The sequence below is a fragment of the Candoia aspera genome, chromosome 11, assembly GCF_035149785.1.
Source record: "Candoia aspera isolate rCanAsp1 chromosome 11, rCanAsp1.hap2, whole genome shotgun sequence".
Taxonomy (NCBI): Eukaryota; Metazoa; Chordata; class Lepidosauria; order Squamata; family Boidae; genus Candoia; species Candoia aspera.
In genome coordinates this window covers 239,314-259,307 of record NC_086163.1, presented here as the reverse complement: position 1 = coordinate 259,307, position 19,994 = coordinate 239,314, and the positions used below count along the sequence as shown (strand labels likewise).

General features: G+C 42.9%; 1 protein-coding gene across 8 annotated transcripts in view; it reads right to left on the bottom strand.

The window, feature by feature from the left end:
• CNOT1 (CCR4-NOT transcription complex subunit 1) overlaps window positions 1-19,994 on the bottom strand; it is a 139,482-nt gene that overhangs the window by 52,480 nt on the left and 67,008 nt on the right. For all 8 annotated transcript variants that reach the window (XM_063312880.1, XM_063312877.1, XM_063312879.1 and 5 more), the window contains exons 21-29: window positions 19,584-19,870; window positions 16,067-16,145; window positions 14,906-15,142; window positions 13,567-13,707; window positions 11,855-12,034; window positions 1,967-2,083; window positions 1,703-1,813; window positions 933-1,010; window positions 412-589 (exon numbers count right to left, since the gene is read on the bottom strand). In XM_063312880.1, coding sequence (XP_063168950.1) covers window positions 412-589; window positions 933-1,010; window positions 1,703-1,813; window positions 1,967-2,083; window positions 11,855-12,034; window positions 13,567-13,707; window positions 14,906-15,142; window positions 16,067-16,145; window positions 19,584-19,870 — 1,408 coding nt within the window. The remainder of the gene's footprint in view (window positions 1-411; window positions 590-932; window positions 1,011-1,702; window positions 1,814-1,966; window positions 2,084-11,854; window positions 12,035-13,566; window positions 13,708-14,905; window positions 15,143-16,066; window positions 16,146-19,583; window positions 19,871-19,994) is intronic.

Here is a 19,994-nt window from a genome sequence, read left to right as displayed (position 1 = left end):
TAGTAACCTGCAGAGCCTCCTGGATAACAATCACCACCCTATCTCCTCTGAGGCTGTGGTTGGTGTAAGGCATAATTCAGGAAGGGGACCTCTTCCTCCACACCCATCCAAGTCTCAGTAATGCAAGGCAGGTCTGCCCTTGATCCATAATCAGACAGACCTGGCATTCAAGAGTAGAAGCTATAGCCAAAGACTCTACAGGACCTTACTCTAGAGATGAGATTTGGGGTCCTGGAGAGGGGATTGGCATCTAATTTCCCCCTTCTCCCCATGTCTCCCACCATAAATTCCTCTGTGCATCATTGCCATGAGCTTCCTCCCCCCTCTGACAACAATTCTTTTTTACTAATCACTTTGGGAGATACCAATCTTGTTTGTATTGTGCAGACAAGAATTATTCTGGATACTTACTGGTAGTGGTAATTGGTGGTAGCTCTTCTGCTTGTTTTATATCCTTCTTTGGAGCAGATAACTGTTCATCCAGGTTTTTCAACCGATCCTTGTCTTTTAGGAGACTGCCAGGTTTTAGATCATTGATGTCAAGGGCAAGGTTTTTGCAGAGCACTTCAATTTCAAACTTCAGATTCAGCTGTATAATATTTAATCATTTCAGATTTAATAACTTAGCTGTTTCAAGCTATACTGGTAGTCAGTTTTCACAATTATGCCTACCCACCATTCCAAATCATGGCATGTTCTGAAAACTACTATTTCCTCCAAGATAAGCATTAAATAGAAAATTAAATCTAAATTGTGTTAGACATGTGAAATAAAAGCCGCTGAATTACAAATACTAGCATCTACTTCAGCAGTATCCGCAGGGTACTCTTTTCATTTTCATTAAACTGGCTACAATGCTTCAAATCTTGAAGCAAATTCAGGTTCTAAACAAAGCACTACTGAAAAGTATAAATAACTTAAACACAATTTACCTTTAAGTCATGTTCTTGATGAAGCTCTGCAAGAACATTCATAATGGCCATGGTCCATGGATTTGGAGGCCTGAAAACCTACAAAGAGGAGGAGGATAAAATTAGCAGTCCAGTTTCAAGAATGGCATTGGGAAATGTAAAATAGAGTTGAAACTACTGCATATTAAAAAGGGAACAGCACAATTATATCCAGAGGTGAGGGGTGGTTTGCCATATGTTCCCAGGACTAGTCTAAAATGCCAATGGTATGGGATGATGTGAGCTGTAGCTTAGCGGGACCACAGATTTTCCATCCCTGCTCTATCTTTTAAGCTACCACTGATACAGAATGCACAATATACTAATTTACTCCTACAAAAATTGATATTCCACCCTTCTAATCCATGCGGATCACAGGGCAGCTTTCTCCAGATGAAGGACAAACTTGTGTAAGGCTAAACAAAACCTTTGTGGACTTTTTTCTTTGAACGCTTTGTTAAGTGAGGACTGACGCAGAAATACACACAGTTAAGGCCACTGGGCAAAATGTACCAAATCTTGTTTCCTTGGCTCTCTTTCATTTTTTAAAGTATGGGTGGAACTGTGCTTTCCTGCCTTCAATGTTACAGTGGATTTAAGAAATGTTTCAAACCCAGCCTCAGGATATGGCTGCTGAAACGTCACGAGAGACTTGTAGGAGCTTTAAAATCTATAAAAAGCACTGAAATGTATGGGAGATCCTTGCTTCTAAATGTAGTTTGCATTCTATGCACACTTTCTCTTAGACTTACCACGCTTCTTACACTGGATTCCAATACTTTGGCAACAAATGGCACAACATACAGCAGTTCCTGCTGTCCTTTTACATAAGCCTCTAGCAGCAAGGATTTGACATCCAAGTCCTAAAATAAACAAATGAAAAGACAATGTCACAATCTTTCTTTCTTTCCAATATTTTACTTATTCTGTATGCATGTTGTGTTTGTGTGTCAATGCAGAAACCAGGAAATGAGAAAAGTGAATATTCAAGGATGCACTTATGTTCCTTTCCTTACCGTGTGCAAGATAGGTTTATTCTTAGCCAGCGTTATCATCCCCAGCCAGTGACCCAGGTTCTTCAGCAACGAACGGTCTGAGAAATTGGCAGCAGCTTTATCCGATGTAAGCAGCACCTACATTTTTTCCAAGAGAGCGCCTTTGTCAAGAGGAAAGAGTGACAAATCTCTAACACCATAGCAAACTCTTCTGGGGATGTCCAAACTCTCATTTCAGAGAGCATGCTCATAGAATTCACTGTTCTAGAAGGACAAACTTCTCATTTGATAATTAAATGTTGTGGGCCTTTGAAGGATATAAGAGGGTAAAGTTATACTATCGCCTATCTGTAGTTAAAAAAAAAAAAGCAATCAATGCAATCTTAGCTAGTGAATCTCAAACTTCCCTAATACCTTCAAATTCAATTCATTTTCCAAATAAGAAAAACGGAGTACTCCAGGAGTCCATAGATTGCGGATTCCTCACTTTTTTAAAAAAAAGTCCAAGTACTTTGTTTTATATGAATTATCAGCAGACTCTACAACACATGATAGAATATTCTTTATCTCTTTACAGCACTATTTGTGGGACACAGGCTTTTCCACCAGCAAGTATGGTTCATTCAACATTAATCCTTCTTTGAATTCATAATGCTTACCAACCCCACCACAGTTGATAAATTACAATGAAATTTCCCTTGCTAAAGTTTAAGACCATTTACCTGAGGTACCCTTGGTGATAGCAAAACTCTGTACAACAGTCTCACCCATGTTCTATAAACGATTACGTTCTTCAGATCTCTAACCTTCACTCAACTCAACACACTGAAAAGCCTGAGTCCAAGTGAACACTCAGCCATGATCCAGCACTACAGGAACAAACCTGTGCTGTGGAGTCCTTGGTGCTGAGCTTGGTTGTTTGCTTGCACACATTCCGTTACCCAACTAGGTAACATATCTGTGCTGGTAAGTGTGAGGTTTTCTCCCTGTTTATATACAGTAGCTTGCCCTGCCAATTTTGGTGGGGATGTGGTTTGCTCCTTGGTAGTTCCTTGATTAGGGTATTGTTTTCTGCTAGATTGTCTGTCTTTTGGTGGTTCCTTGATCTGAGTAGTTTTCTGCTTGTTTGGTGTTAATCCCTGCTTATCTGGGTATAAGCTGCTGGAGAAGATGTGTTCTGGTCTTTTTGTTTCTTCTTAGCTTTTTTCTCTCTTTTGAAAGGTGTGTAAATGTGGTTTATCTGTGTGTGTTTATTGATGGCTGATGTGTCTGAATGCCAAGCTTCCAGAAATTCCCTAGCGTTTTTGGATTTAGCTTGGTCTAGGATGCTCAGTTTTCCAGTTGAAACTATGGCTGAGTCTGTCCATGTGTTGAGAGACTGAATTTTCATGTCTTCTGACCGCTCGCTGGTGTTCGTGGATGCACTCTGCTAGTCTTCTGCCTGCCTGCCCTACACAGTGGCTGTGACAGTCCCTACACTGTATGTTGTAGATCAGGGGTCCCCAACCCCTGGGCAGCAGACTGGTACCTGTCCATGGCCTGTTAGGAACCGGGCCACACAGCAGGAGGTGAGCGGTGGGTGAGCAAGTGAAGCTTCTTCTCTATTTACAGCCGCCCCCCATCGCTCGCGTTACCACCTGAGCTCCGCCTCCTGTCAGATCAGTGGCGGCATTAGATTCTGTTAGAATGCAGTCTGAGTTTTCCAGTAACGGTGGGAAAAGTGCTGAGCTCTGCAGCAACGGCAGAAATAAAGTGCACAATAAATGATGATTCAATAAATGTAATGTGCTTGAATCATCCCGAAACCATCGTGGAAAAATTGTCTTCCACGAAACCAGTCCCTGGTAACAAAAAGGTTGGGGATTGCTGTTGTAGATGACTCCCGTTTTTTCTTCTTGGGCTCCTGGGTCATTGGGTTTGCTTAAGATGTTTTGGAGGGCTTTGGTTGGTTTGTGTGCTACGGTGATGCCGTGTGTAATAGTCTGAGGGTTGTTTCTCAGAAGTTTTTGATGTATGGGAGTGTTATCCATTTCAGAGCTTGCGTTGGTTGTGCTGTTGTGGGTTGAGTGGTCAGGCACTTTTTGATAAAGTTGTGTGGGTATCCATTTTGTTGGAAGATGCTGTCTGTTTCCTTTTCCTGGTCTTCTGGGTTGCTGAACTGCATTTGTGCTCGTCTGAATATGTTCTTACACAGCTCCTCTTGTGGGGGGTTGTTCCTCTCCCACTCTCTACCATACGTGAGAAACCTGCAAGCTTCTATTTTGGAACCGATAATTAAATAACCCTTGGAATAACGTTCTCCATAAAAACATGGCCCTTCAGAAAGGCATTTGAGGATGAGCAAGGTGATACAACCCCAAACGATGGCACATTGGCCTGACCCATAACCACGCACATTACCACATTCTGAATAGTTGTAGCTTTCAGGAGTCTTCCACAGCTGCAACGTAACTAAATCATTGAGTAGGGGCTCCCAATACAGGAAAGGGAGTAATTATGCACAAGATCTAGGCAAAGGCCCTCCTGGCCGTAACTGCCAACTGTTCTTTAAGCAAGACCAATTAGTGTAGGAGGACCTCCAAATTACTAACCAGTTCCAGGGGCCGGAAGCTCCTGGAAATAGAGGAGCCACAAATCCACAGCCCCGCAGTCTTACTAGGATTATGTACTTGTACCTGCATTAACTGATTTTTGTTTTTAATTTTTTGATATTAATATTGTATGTTGTTAGAGTCTCCAGTAATAGAGCAGCCTGCAAGTTGTAGCAAGCTGTGGATTGTTGTAGAAAAAGCCATCATTTTTATTGTATCTTCTTTTAACAATCATTTACTTATTTAACAAAGTTTTATCGCTGCCAATCTACCTGTGAGGTTTGAGCCTGAGCCTGAGCCTGACTCTGAAAACGAAAGTTATCTTGAGCCAGAAGGGGAAAACAAGACTTATCAGGAGGCAGTTGGGGAAATAGAAACCAGGAGTGACTCAGCAGAGCGGGAGAAATCAGAGATGTTGATTGGACAGACTTTGGAGAAAGGTTTGAATTCTCCAATCAGTGCTCAAGAGAGAAGAGCACATGAAGCAAAAGGCAGCCCGACTGGCTGCAGAGGAAAAATGGCGCGGAAAGGATCGCTTAAAAAGGCACGCGCACCAAGAGCAAGCTGCCGGAGACAACCAATCCTTTGACCTCACAGCATCTGCGGAAGAGTCCTTACCGGAGTCAGGAGCCTCGCCTGTAGCTGTCGTGGAATCAGCGCCGTTGCGGACCCGCTTCCTTCACATGGAAGGAAGAGTAGAGCCTAGTCTTGCCGTTCCAGCTGAGCACAGTCTTGCTTCCAGTTCCAAGCCTCGTCTCACTGCTCCAGCCAAGTTCAGCCTTGCTTCCAGATTCGAGCACTGTCTTGTTACTCCAACCAAGTCCAGCCTTGCTTCCAGTTCCAGCCTTGTCTTGCAGATCCAGCCAAGTGTAGCCTTGCGTCCACTACCAAGCCTTACCTTGCCATTCCAGCCAAGTCCTGCCTTGTCTCCAGATCCGAGCCTTGCCTTGATGCTCCAGTCAAGCCTTGCCTAGCCTCTGTTGTCAAGCCTAGTCTAGCCTCTGTTGTCAAGCCTAGTCTAGCCTCTGTGCTCAGTCCAAGATTCGTGCCTCAAGCCTCCTCCTTGCCACGTGCTGTAGCTATACCAGGTCTTGCCACCTCATTGAGAGGATTAGCCAAGTTCTGCCTTTTGCCATGATCTCCTTCTACTTCTGAATCTGCAGCCTTGCCTTGTTATCCTCCACTGCCTGGGTGGACTTGACTGAACTGCACTGCCTAATCTATTCTAAGGACTTTTACTGTTGTAAATAGTTATTTGTAAATAAAGAATTTAATAGTAATTCTGCCTGGCTGCCTCATAGTCTGAACAGGACACTACCAGAAGAACTCTACGTGATCAACAAAAAATTATTTATTTATTTAATTAAATTTGTCCCTGCCCATCTCCTCCCACTGGAGGGACTCTGGACGGTTTACAATAAAATAGTCAATTAAAACAAGCATAAAATATAAATATAATATATAAATATATAATTAGCCTTAATAAAATAAAAATAAAAAATAAAAAATAAAAGTATAATACATGTTTCCTAGGCCCCAGCAAGTAACAGTGCTTCACAGAAAGGACTTGGAATATGCCCTCTGTGCCAGACCTGATGGATGGTCAGAAACCAATGGGGATAGGCAGTCCTGTAAGTAACCTGGCCACATGCCATGTTGGGCTTTAAAGGAGACAATGAACACCTTCAATTGCACCTGGAAGCCTGCTAGGAGTCAATGCAGTGCACACAGCAGCAGAATTACATGGGCATACCAAGTGCACATGCTGCTACATTCTAGGTCAGCTGACGCTTCCACACAGCCTTCAAGGGCAGCCCCATGTAGAGTGCATTGCAGTAGTCCAATCAGGAGGTGACGAAGGCATGAGTGACCATGAGCAGAGCCTCCCAGTCCAGGAAAGGGCACAATTAGTGTACAATGCGAGTTGACAAGGACCCCCAAACTGCATACCAGTATGGCAGTGCAACCGGGGGGTGGTAGAACTCAAGGCCACTTAGTTTTGCTCAGAACCCTATTCTGCCCCACCCAAATCACCTCAGCCTCCAAGCACCAAGACAGAACCTCCACAACATCACTTGGATGATCCAGGTTGGAGATATAAAGCTGGGCATCAACAGCATATAGAGAATATTTCACCCCTGATATATATTATCCACATACTGATACCAATGGATGACCTCACTTAGTGATTTCATAAAAGTGGGGAGAAAGTCAAGGTTTGCAGCATCCCACAAAACAGAGGCCTAGCACTGGACCTCTTCCCCTACCCATCCAACACTGACTGGAACTAGCCTCGGAGGAAGTAGCAGAACCAATGAAGTACTGTGCCTCTCACTCCCACCCCCTTCAGCCAGCCCAGAAGGATGCCATGATGGATGATACTGAAAATGCTTGCTGAGATCAAGGAAGACCAGGATGGATACACTACCCACATCCCAAGCCTGCCAGAGGTCATCCACAAGTGTGATCAATGTTGTATTGGTATTATATCCCCACCTGAAACTCAACTGCAATCAGTCCAGATAATCTGCTTCTTCCAGAGCCCTTTGAAGTTATATGCCAATCACCTTCTCAACAACCTTCCCCAAAAAGGGAAGGCTGGAGATTGGACAAAAATTCTCCAATATTGCTGGGTCAAGGAATGACCTCTGGAGGAGGGGATGGACCACTGCGTCCTTTAAAGCTTGGGGAACTGTTCCCTCCCACAAACAAGCATTTATCACCACTTGGACCAGCTGCGTGTCACCTCCTGGGAGGCTATAACCAACCAGGAGGGACCTGGATCTAATACAGATGGTAGAACTCAATAACGTCAGTAAACCCTAAACTGAATAAACCCAGTAAAAGGACTTTGTTCATTTCTTAAGGAGTAACCAGATCAAACTCAGCTCAAGTAACTGGATAAGACTAGGCACAGTAATCTATGAGCAGTTGCCATTCAAACCCAAAATGGATCTGAGTGACTTTTTCCAACAGATGCTTAGCATAATTCCCACAATGACGCTACAAAGATTCTCAGAAGGAACCAAGGCACCCAAAACAGGGTTGCTGGACAGCTATCCACAGTAGCAATAAGGTGGAAAAATGTTTCATCACCCCTATCACCACCAAGTAATCATCATTCCCAAATTGCAATTACTTGTGCCTGTCTGATAAGATCTGATGGATGGGCATGCTCTGGACCCTGTCAAGTAGCATCAAAAACATGAGAAAGGAGCTCAAATGGACTCCTCCCTAATTCACTAAAGTGTGAGGAGGAGGGAGGAGAAAACTCATGCTTTAAAGATTCCATTATGCTAGCCTTTGCCAGGGAAGTGGACTTACGTTATTTGTGGCATCTGCCTCCTGACCTGGCCCAAACGCCTGACACCCAGGATCCAGGAGACATGGCTTCTCTGCCCTGAACCTATCCTATGGCACAGCAATCTCCTCACAATCCAGATGGCTCTAACCTTACCTGCCTTGCAGAAGGCTCTTAAAACCAGGTTTTGTCCCAGTCTTACTTTTTGAGAAAAACTAGTCAGAACCATCAAATCTTACAGTTTTCAAGCTTACCTAGAATCTCAGATTTTGACATTCTTATCCCAAGATTTCAGGAAGGAACTCCTAAACCTAGTGAGGCTTGATGATGACCCAAGTATTGGGTCATTTTAATTTCTTTGGGAAAACCAACAACTTTTATGTAATTTGGAGTTCCATGGATATCTTCTTTGGGTGGGAGGTCATGTGTGACATGGGGTCCAAAGGCACCATGCTGCTGATCCTGACTTGTAAAATAACCTTCAGAAGCTTTCAGTGATGTGATCATCTACATGAAGGAAAAGGCTGAGAACGGATGCACTATATAATAATACTGTTCATGCAGTAAATGGGCAGGCTACTAGCCCCGTTCTCAGTCCCTCAGGTCTACAGACTTCCCAAAAGACAGTTTTCTGGAGGAAGGAAGCATACTTGAATACACATGCAGGAAGATTACCTTCCCTTTTGGTAGGCAGGAAACAGGTTATCTTTTTACAACGAAGGGCAGAAATTGCTGAACAAGAGGCTGAAAAGAGTGAGCTTTAGCATTTCTCCTCACCCTAGATTAAGGTTTAGAATTTCCAAAAAACAAGAAGGCCAAGGAAAAATTGAATCAGAAAATAATTTCTTATTCAATAAACTCTTATTTAGGTTTGATTGATTGACTTAAATGTGCCATTAAGTCATTGACTCTCAGCAACCACACAGATAGATTTTCTCCTTGACAATCTGCCCCTAACCTGGTATTTCAGGTCTTCCAGCAGTGCACTCATTGCCACTATAACTAAGTCTATCCCACTTGTATTGGTCACCCTCTTCTCTTTTCTTCTACCTTCCCTAGCATTAAACCTGTTTCCAGAGAGTTAGGTCTTTGCAATCTGCCCTGAGGACACTGCCCTGCCTGAGGAAGCAGTACCTTCTGAGGATTGAGTGTTGTCGAACAACTTTGGAGATCTAACTGTACTGGATGAGTGGCAAGATGAAGAACTCATCCTGGTGGCCAGAGGTGTCTCCTCAGAAGGGATGAGACTTTCCCAGTCGTTCATAACAAAGCAACCCCTGATTGTTTCAGGGATGAAGGATACAGCAAAAGAGGGTGCTGCTGGAGGTGCCCCTTGGGGAGAGGGAGACTTTCCCAGCAGTACCCCAAAGGAGCTGAGGATCTACCACAGCAGATGGTGAGCAACACCACTATAATAGACTTACTGATCTGTTTTACGGGGGGGTGAGCTGGCACCCAACATGAGCAGCTTCCCCACTGAAGAAGCCTATGACACACGAGGCAAGGAGCCACAGATGAAAAGAATTCTATTGGAGAGATCTGAGCCTAGAGAAGACTTTAATAACCTTGGCAGGGCTGCAGAGGTTGGGAGCACAACCCAAAACCTGATTCTCGGAAGTGGAATATTGTCCAAACCCCTTGATGCCAGATTCAAAAGATAGATGGTCGGGTGAGATTGGGCATAGTGCAGACACAGAGGCCAGCTGGCATGTAACCATGGAGAGAAGGTCTTGGTCCAAATCTGGTGAGAGAATCAGAAGAGTAGAACATGAGGTGTCAGTGATCGAGGATCACATGTCCGGATTGCAAAACGCAGTCGAGGAGATGAGTCAACAGTTGCAGCAAATGGCAAGAGATTACCGGGCGGAACATCTCAAGAAGCCCGCGGGAAGAATATTTTTCTGATCGCTGGAGTACCACCTCTTCTGGACCCCAGCCTGCACATTACTTACCAGAGCTGGGACAGTGAGCTGGTGGTGGAGGCTTAGGAATATGGGATTTGAAAGTGAAGTTTGGGGGCAGCCCGAAGCAGCTGGCTTGGTCCATGAACCAAGGTTTGTGGATTCATGAATGAATGGGGAAGAGATTTTCCAGATGATGAGGCTAAGATCTGGTACATAACAGCCCATTTAGAAGAGGAAGCAGCCACTGGGCGGTGGACCTATTTGAAGCAGGAGCTCTGGAGCTGGAGGGCTTCAGTGAATTTATGTTTGTGCTGTGAACTCAATTTGAGGACCCCCTAATCATGATTCGGGCCAGAACCAGTCTGCAAACTCTCCGACAAGGGAACTGGTTGGTATCAGAGTATGCATCCGAGTTTAAGAAGTTAGTGGGCAAAATAACCGATTGGCCAGAGTCACTGACAATTGAGTATTTTAGAGCTGGCTTGAAACCTGAAATCTTGGAGTGGTCTTTGACACAGCAAGCATCGAGCAAAAAGAGACACGCCGAGCGTGGGAGAGAGAAAAGGGATGGTGCACCCGAAGCGGAACTTGTTTCAGATGCGGCAAAGGTCATTGCATTGCTGTGTGTCCCTTATCCAATGCAGCTCCGTGACGGAATCACTTTGGTAATGCTTTATGCAATTAATAAATGAGGTTCCCCATGATTTCTTATACAAAGGGGTGCTCGTCTATCTTGATATCTTAATCTATGGCAAAAACATGGCGGACCATGTAAAATTGGTCAGGGAGGTCTTAAAGAGAGTGCTAAAAGCTGCAAAGCTGACATGGGTTTGTTCTCCCTCGGCTGATGTGCGTAGCAGTGCTTTATGGCAGGCGTGCAAAGGGAGCCTAACACTTCTCTTCTTGGCAATTTCCAGAGTTTGTTCTGACATCCAGTTTGCTTTGTTCTGTTTCTTCATCTTTGGCAGTCTCTTTTCACATTAATCCTTAATGAATTCTTTCAGTTCATTCCACAATTCCTCTGGTTCTCTAACAAAGAGGTTCAGGACTTTGGGTGTATGCTCAAGATGACGTTGTGGAAACTGGTTGGTTTTCTTCTTACATCTTACTTAGGTAGATGTGGATAAATATTTTGTTAGCTTTACACTACAGTTATTTCTTGTTTGCTGTGTGCTAGTTAAGCTTTTTATTGTCCCTAATGTTTATTTAAGCAAGCTCAGTTATTAGATCCACCTTGGGATCTCTGCAGCAGAGCCTGTTTTATTAGCAGATCTATCCCATTCTGTGACCTGCCCCCAAATGTATATTGTCTTTAGTTGCATTCTACGGGGGTCCCTTTTTAGACACTGTCTGTGATTTTAGCAGAACTATATGCTTCTTTCCTCCAACCTTGGTAGTTTTTGCATGTGACTGCTTATAGTTAAAAAGGAATGGTTACATTTACTTTAAAAAAAAAATAAAGACATTTCATTTATTGCTTGTGTGACTGATTTACTGGGGGTGGGAGTGGTGATTTACCTAGTCATGTGCCTCAGAGCTATAAGGGTCATGAGGGAGGACCAGATTTTTGTTTCATTTTCAAAATCTTTTTTCCCTTTGCATTTGCCAGTAAGGGCATGGGGGAGGGGGTTTCCATCTATGCCATGTATCAGGATTAAGGGGGAGGACTCCACATAAGGCTTTTTCTGGAAGGTATGTGGTGTTAGCAGTAACTACCAAATAAGTATAACAAGGCAGGCAGGCAGGCAGGGACAAAGAGTGCGTACCCAGAAGGGTTCTGAGAGAGAAGGCTTGATTGAGAACTCCAGCCTTTCACGCTCTGGGCTTGGCCCTGCTCTATAGTTCAGTATTAATGTCTGTGCTAGGCAAATAATAAGAACATTAAGAGAATACAACTAATAAATGGTGCAGCTGATAACTTAACATACCACTATAAACAGCACAATAACTAGAGGGGGGGATGTTATGTACGTTACATTATCCAAATCATTAAGAGTGGTTACATGAAAATCTCAGTAAGTTAACTTTAAATTAATGCATTCCATATCACTTACACAACTGATATACTCTTGCAAAGCATAAGGATGAAAGTATGGCTGCGCGTGGCACCAACCTTGATATTTCTGTACGTTTCATTCAGAACCATTTTATTAAAGTCTGGATTCTTAAGAGTGTCAAGGAAATTTGAATAAAGACTATGGAAGTTTGGCTCAATGCTAACTCTCTTCATCACAAGATATTGTGAAACCCACGGCATGAATTCTTCTTTCACTGTTTCCTTCAGTTCCTCAACCTGGCTCCACAAGAAAGGGAAACACACAAGAAAGGGAACCGGATTAATGAAATAAAATGACAGGAAACCATTCCATAACTCATAGATGAGGGATTATAAAGATCTGAAATAAAATAATACCTTCTGAAAACTCTAAGTTGCCAGAATGTATATTCTGTCTTGGACAAATAGCTCCAATTTAACTACAGTCAGTGACCAACAAGTTAGAAAAGAAAAACTTACATACAGCGTAGACAGTGTAACAGTCATATAAAACCTAAAACTTAAGACTTAAAACCAGAGTAAAAGAGAAATTGAATAAAATACAGTAGAACAGTATAAAACTTAAGATAAAAATTGATTCTGACCACAAAGAATAGCTCCTCTTGGTGAACAGGGTTCTACTGTATCTCCCATCTATTAAGGCTAAGGGTAAGGCTCTACAGTTTGCTGGGCAAGCAAGGTTGAGTAAGGAGTTTGCAGGCATTAAAGGGTTCCAGTTTGGAGCCCGCCCCTTAGAGCTGGCTATTGCCTCCAGATCGGTCTGCTGTGCAATGTCAAAGAGTCTGGCAGATTCTGGCTTTAGCTCTCTCTAAAGCTAGGGGCAGCAGACCGTGGCAGTAACACAAGTCAGCTGAGATTTTTCTTTCCACCTTGATGAAAAGCCATCAAGGAGAATTAATGGGGCCAATAAATCATTGGAAAACAGATGTTAAGCCAGTAAGAGAGCCAGCAAATGCAGACCCTTGCTTCCGGTGGAACCAGACCAGCTTCCATGCAGATTAAAGCATCTGAAACACAGCATGGGGCATGGAAGAGTGTTCATAAGAACCTAGACCAGCTTTAAATCACTACGGGCACATACCTGCTTACCGCACAGCTTTTGGGATGCTGTTAGCTTTAAAAAGCTTAATGGCAGCAGATACGTATCTGCCCCTTTTGGAGTAAAAAACAAAAAAACCAAAACTGCCTGGGTTCCATTGATGGCTTTGGCAGATATAGCTCCAATTTATTCCTGCCAAGCTCCAGAGGCTTGAAAAATTACACCAAGGTATTTAAAAGCTGGAACTTGTTATTTGACATTGGTATTTGTGGCACCTCAGTCTTCCCCAAAAACTCCCATAAGTTTGGTTTTAGAACAATTGCATTACTAAATATATTCGCTTAGAAACTGTGACAGAATGAAGGTGTACAGAAGAGACTTTAAACATTCATCAGTTGCAAATAAAGTGGCTCAATGGGAAGCTGACTTTAAAACATTTAAAGTCTTAAAATCTCTAAATATGTGGGAAAATAACTAACACATGCAATAATTTGATTAGTTAGCTTCAGATTTATCTTTTCAAAGGCAACTACATCAGAATGGCCATATTTAAGCAGTCCTGGGAAGAAACAAAAGAATGGTGGGAAAAGGAAGCTTCCACAGGTACAAAAAGTATCAGGTCTGTTAGTCACCCCTTTCTCTTTATGTACAAGGGACACATCAACCTGACTATAACACAGAAAGTCTCTTCCCCACCTCCAAATCAGAGTTACATTTGTTCAGTATGTACCTTCTGAGCCATGTTGGATTGAGACAAATTATTGAAGATAAAAGCAATCTTTTCCTGCACATTTTCAGGAGGTTCTACAATCCTCTCTGTTTGATCTGTGGCCACTAGCAGAGTATCAATGTTGGTTGTATTAATAGAAGGCTGCAAAAGACAAACCACATCGAAAGGGTACGAGTTAACTGAGTTAAGGATGCAACAGATCACAGATTTCAAAGGCAGCATGAAATCCTTAGATAACAGGAGGTCCAAAAATGGTACTAGTTAAAGCTGGCAAGCCCACAGAAGTTCCCTCTCCAGGATGTAGCCTTTTTAGGGAAGCCTTGACACCACTCTCTCCCACCTGAACAAAAGTCAGAATCACTCCGCTCCTCCTTTGGAGAGCTTGCCCACAACAAATAAGGTTTGCTAAGTTCATGTGATGAAACTATCTAGGGGAAGCCTCTCCACCACCACAATGCAACCATACATCAAGAAGTCCAGTGTGATCTTCCTTGGCTTAACTGTTGCTATTTCCGCTTGTGCACAAAGAAATGGAGTGAGCAGACCCTGGGAAAGGCATCAGTTCTCCTTGTGGCCAGACTCCTGGGAGTCTCCGGGTGTCATGTTCACTGTTTCAATGTGCACTGTACATCGTAACGTTTCACATGCCATGGCGCTGACGCGTGTTTCTGTTTGGGAGGGAGCTGCTGTGAAACCTTGTGCCAAGCTCTGTATCTGTGTTCATTTCAATGGAACGTGTTTGGGTTATGTGCTCGGCTCAAGGACTTTTCCCGCGGACCATCAGGAGCCGTTAGGAGCACCTGGGATTGTGAGCCTGGGAAGATTCTACGGGGGGAGGGTTTTTAGTTTGCATTTGGCGCGCTTTTATCATTCTCAGCTTTCTCTGTGATCCTGCATACTATTCTTTAATAAATCAGTATCTTTGCATTCCTGCTCACGAGTCTGAGAGTGTTTTAGAATAGGCATTCATTACACCAGAAGGTGGGGAGGGGCTTTCGCCTGAAGGACTCCCACCCTTGTTTTAAAGCAAAGGAGAAGACTGATAAGTATTTGAAGAACTGAAAAGCAAAAAGGCAGGCAAGAGCAGCAGAGTGAAGGCAACAGTTGTTCTATGTAACAAAATTCAGAGAAGCTAACTATATAAAGGCATTAATTAGAGCATATCAACCTTCTTTTGGACTATGTACTTGTTTAAGGATCAGCTGTTTTTGTTTCAAATGACAAATTGAAGACAATTGTGTTCATTCATAACAAATCCAAAGGAATGAACCCAAGTACATTCATTAGCCAAAACCTTGTTTATGTCCATCCTGTCAGACTCACGAGAGCAAGTACTTACTGGCACATCTTTCTTGAAGCTGACTCGACCCACAGGAGCAATTGTTGTCTTTGCCACAGTCGTGGTAGTAGTAGCGGTGGTTACTATAGTGCTAACTTGGCTGGCAAGAGGCGTTTTTGTTGGGGCCTGGGCCTGGGCCTGGGCCTGGGCCTGGGCCAGTGCAATACTTCCAGGGGTGGTGATGGACCCCTGCATCTTCACTGGAGGATCTCTTGACTGCTGTCCATATTCAATGTACTTCAATAGACAAGGAAAGGTTGTTAAAATTCACACATAACAAACCTTAACCTTAGAAGCCCATGCAGAAATTTCTGATATTGATTCATGACTATAAATAAAACTGTGTAAAGCCCCAACTGGCCTAAAGACACAGATGACAAGATCTGTCAGACCTGGACGTGAAATAATTAGCATGATTCTGGAGGCAAATCCTAATAACATTTATCACCTACTACCAGTAGTAATACCAAAGTTAGCAAACACTAGAGGGAACCTAAGTTGTTGCAAACTTCCAATCAATCAAACAAAGAAACAAAAATGCAACCCAGGGGTAGAAACTTTCAAAATCAAACAGTCTTTGAAAAAACTAAAAAGTTTCTGTAATGACTGAAGGAGCCAACTTCAACATTGGACAAATGATGAGTATATGACTTCTGAAGCAAGTGTGATCTTTACAGTTGACAATATGTCTTTAATCACAAGTAAATATGTAATATTGCATACATAATACAGAAACCCTTTCCAACTGGCATAAGATTAATGCAGCGGTCTGAAGCCACCTGTGCTTGTAGTGTTACAAGACCTTCAAAAGCTTAATTCCACTATGTCTTGTTGCTTTCAGGACGTCTGGGCAGCAAACAGTTGCTGTGCCTAGCAATTTCTGTACCAGGAACCCCCCTTCACAATTCTTTAAGAAATGTCTGGCAAAAAATTAGAAGGAATTCAAGTTGTTAGATAAATGTATTGAAGGTTAGGGTTAAAGGCAATTTTCCATGCAGGAATCTGTTCTTCTCCTCTTTAATGTATGGAAACTTGTTGAACAGAATTTTTACAAATACTTACATGCCATTTCTTAAGTGAATACAGAACACAAGCCTAATTTGTTTCATGCTGCTTTACTTCCCCTTGCTGATTCACGTTCCATGAATTTTTAACACTCACCTCCTGCAGGTGATGAGGGAACTTTATAAAGTGACTAATAGAAGCCAGGTGCTGACAATACTGAGGGTAGTCCTTCAATCTGTCAACAAAACTACCTGTTAGTAACAGGAAATAAACAATCCGGGCCACAAGTACTACCACAATACAGAAACGGTTAATCTCTGAAAAAAGCCAAAGCATTGCCTCATGGATTTCTTGCTGCTGCCAAACCCAAGCTGATCAGCAACTAGAAGTGACCCCAGAGAGGGTCAAGGAGGGAAATGACAAAAGCAGTACTGGGCCATCGCAACAGAAGCCCTACTCCTCCTGTACATGCACCACAATGTCATATACCCACAGAAGAGGGACATGGTGATGCTATGGTTCAATGCTGCTTCTGTCATTTTGATGAAAGCCTCGGATCCTGCAGCACCTCTGTCAACAATTATTTTAAACTGACTGGGCCAATGGTGGTGACCTAATGTTGCCAAGGAATACCCTACTGCAAACAAGCCAATCTATCAAGCAAAGGTCTGCAGTTACAGCAAGGAAAATACCACCACAGCCTCAGACCTGTCATGCATAATTGGAGTCTTCAGCAAAGACAACCTCTACAGAGACCAACTCAAGTACTGTTACTGAGCACAGTGCTTCTATTCACTCCAATGTAACAACACTAGGAGAGCCAGTCTGGTCTAGTGGTTAAGGCAACGGGCTAGAAACCAGGAGACTGTGAGTTCTAGTCCCCACTTTAGGTGTGAAAGCTGGCTGGGTGACCTTGGGCCAGTCACCCCCTCTCAGCCCAACTCACCTCAGAGTGGTTGTTGTGGGGAAAAGAGGAGGAGGAAGGAGTACTGGGTATGTTCGCCTTGAGTTATTTATAAAAAAATAAAATAAAAGCAGGATAGAAAATAAATAAATAATCCAAGTTTTGCTTTAGAGTGCACGTTAAAGCAATGCTGGCCTTATGAAGCCAAACCAAATGCCTCAATGCAGCATGGCCATTTACTGGCAGTTTAAAAATGCTGTTCGCCATGGCTCCCTGCTCCCACAATCCTGCATAGAGTACACTACCATATGCTTTATACAAACAGCAGTCAAATGTTTTAAACCACCAGAATTCAAGCACTGCTGTATTGATGAGATTTGTCCTCGCTTAGAAATATGAGAATATTAATTAAATCACAATAAATGTACAGTCCTTGGGTTACAATTCCTTCAGCGACTGTTCAAAGTTATGACTGCACTGAACGAGGGGAACTGACAGTGGGTCCTTGGAATTCCAGCCATCACAGCATTCCCGCGGTCACGGGATCGCAATTTCCAATGTTCTCTGCTGGCTTCCCACAAACGAAGTAAATGGGGAAGCCAGCAGGAAGTTGGAAGTCGCGATCACATGAGGTCCTCACTTAATGACCAGTGTGGTCCTTGTTTACTGACTAGGACTCCTGGAATTGCCGTTGCTAAGTGATGTGGTCACATGACATCACACTTCACAATTATATTGCTTAGCAATGGAGTTCCTGGTCCTAATTGCCATCATAACCGGAGGATTACCAGTACAACCTTATTTAGTTGGTAACAAATTTCCAAAATAGTACGTATCCCTAAGTTAAATACCCTACCAGTGTAGATATACAGCAGCTTCAGTTACATCATCTTATTTCATCTATTGGACTGCTGCAGAATTTTAATAGCTACTAGAAAAAAAATGATAACCTCACATGTATGGCATGGAAAGCAAGACCAATATGATTCAATACTAGAGGAAAATTACTTTGGTTGCTATTGGGATTAGTCCTACATAACTGCAGCTCTATGAACAAGAAACATGTGTTTATAATTCATAAAATATTAGCATTCATTAAGAGCATCAGATATTATCTAGTATCTAACTCGCAGCTCCGGCTCAAGGTGCAGGTGGCAGCTGTAGCTGGGGAGGGCCTTGGCACAGATCCATCTCGTATGCCAATTGCGGCCATTCCTGGATCGGGAGGATTTGCTCAGTCACTCACACCCTCGTCACTTTTGGTTGGATTACTGCAATGTGCTCTAAGGGGGGCTACCCCTGAAGACCATCTGAAAATGACAACTGGTCCATAATGCAGCAGCACAAATGGTTCTGGGCACCTCACAGTTCACCCATGTTGCACCACTGCTGTGTGAGCTGCACTGGCTTCCAGTTTCTTTCTGGGTGCAATTCAAGGTGCTCGTTATCACCTTAATGGTGCCATGGGACCAGGCTGCTTGTGGGACTGCCTCCCCTGAGGGCATCAGCCCACCCACCAAGTCAGATAGGGTGGCTATGCTCCAGGCCCCTTCCCTCAAATATTGCCCTCTAACAGGAGCTAGGAAGCGCTCCTTTTCTGCAGCAGAAGGGAACACCCCCCCCCCCGAGATCAGCAGCCCCATCATCTTCCAGGAGGCCTTGAAGTGCTGGCTTTACTCACAAGCATTGGGGGTAGGATGAGGCCTGAGCCCAGTAAGATGGTGTGGAGATGCATGGGAGAGTGCTGCCCCGTAGTGCCAATAGTGAGTTTTATGAGCTTTTATTGATTTTTATTCTGATCGTTTGGGTGGGGTTTGTTTTTATTGTTTTGTGTGCCACCCAGGGTTGCTGTTACAATATGGGCAGCTATATAAGTCTTTTAAAACAATATCAAATAAAATAAAATCTATAAATGTTCTTTCACTATGAGCAAGATCTCCTAGGCGAGGATGCAGCTAGCCTGATCTGCTGCTCCCACCAAGAGAAGGAAACGGGAGGTGAAAGCAGCTACCGTTATAGGGACATGAAGAAAGAGAAAGTGCAATGGATTAGCAAATATTCATCTGCTTTGGAAAGAAAGGAAAATTTAGTAAAAACTGGATCACTCAGTGAGACACAAACAAATGTACTAGGGCATCCATAAGGGTGGCTTACTAGTTATTTCTAAAGAGTTCTGAAAACTGTTTTACAAAATAGATGAAAGCAGCTCAGGAAAGACCAGAAGTACTGAGCAAAATTCATTTCAGGGTATTTCGTGGGGAAAGAAGTCCTGGCAGTGATGCCAATCAGACATACATAGGCTACAGTGATCTTCGTTATACACTCCGCTGTCCATTTTTATGTCGAAAGGTATGTATGAGCATAGATATGTGTGCACGTATGTACTTTATCTATTGGCATACTCTATAATTCAACCACCCAAAGGCATTAGGAAGTGAGAAGTATGTAAAATAGATAAATATCATTAGCCATAATCCTAAACAGGATTGAAGATCCATTAGCCAGGATCTTCAATCCTAAATCCTGTATCTAAGTCCATGTTAGGAGTATTTCCTTTATTCTAAGGCACGCAGTCCTTTTATTAAACTAAATGTCTATTTAATGTATATGTTTATTGTAGAATTCATCTAAGAATTGCAACATGCCATTTATTTATTTATTTTAAATAAAACAAACAATGTACCATCGATCTTGTAAAAGGGAGCATATATTTAAAGATTCCCTCAAGCATTTCTGAAAGGAGTTAACAAAGAATTAAGAGGCACCCACCTATTTTTAAATCTATCTAGTGCAGCAATTCCAAAATAGTACATTTTGGATGTAAAAGGCTTTCGTAAGGCTTCAAGCACATAGCGCAGGGCCAGGCCCAGGGCCATATAGGTCACCAATCCTTTCTCGATTATCCCACCAAAGAGGCAGGCTGTTATGTGGAGCTCTTTATCAGGATATTGGGGGAAAAAACGATATTCTTCAAACAAATTCCTCAGCATACAATTAAATACTTCTCGCTCCCGTTTAATGTTAGAGTCCTTAAATCTCTGTAGCATTTCTAATACCTGTAAAGAAATCAGAATGTTATTAAAAAAATTCAGTTGTGCACAGTCCTGCATAAGATATAGTTTTTTGAGAAATCCAGTCAACGTTTGGCTAGACGTGGTCTCAAACATTTTTTTTAATATA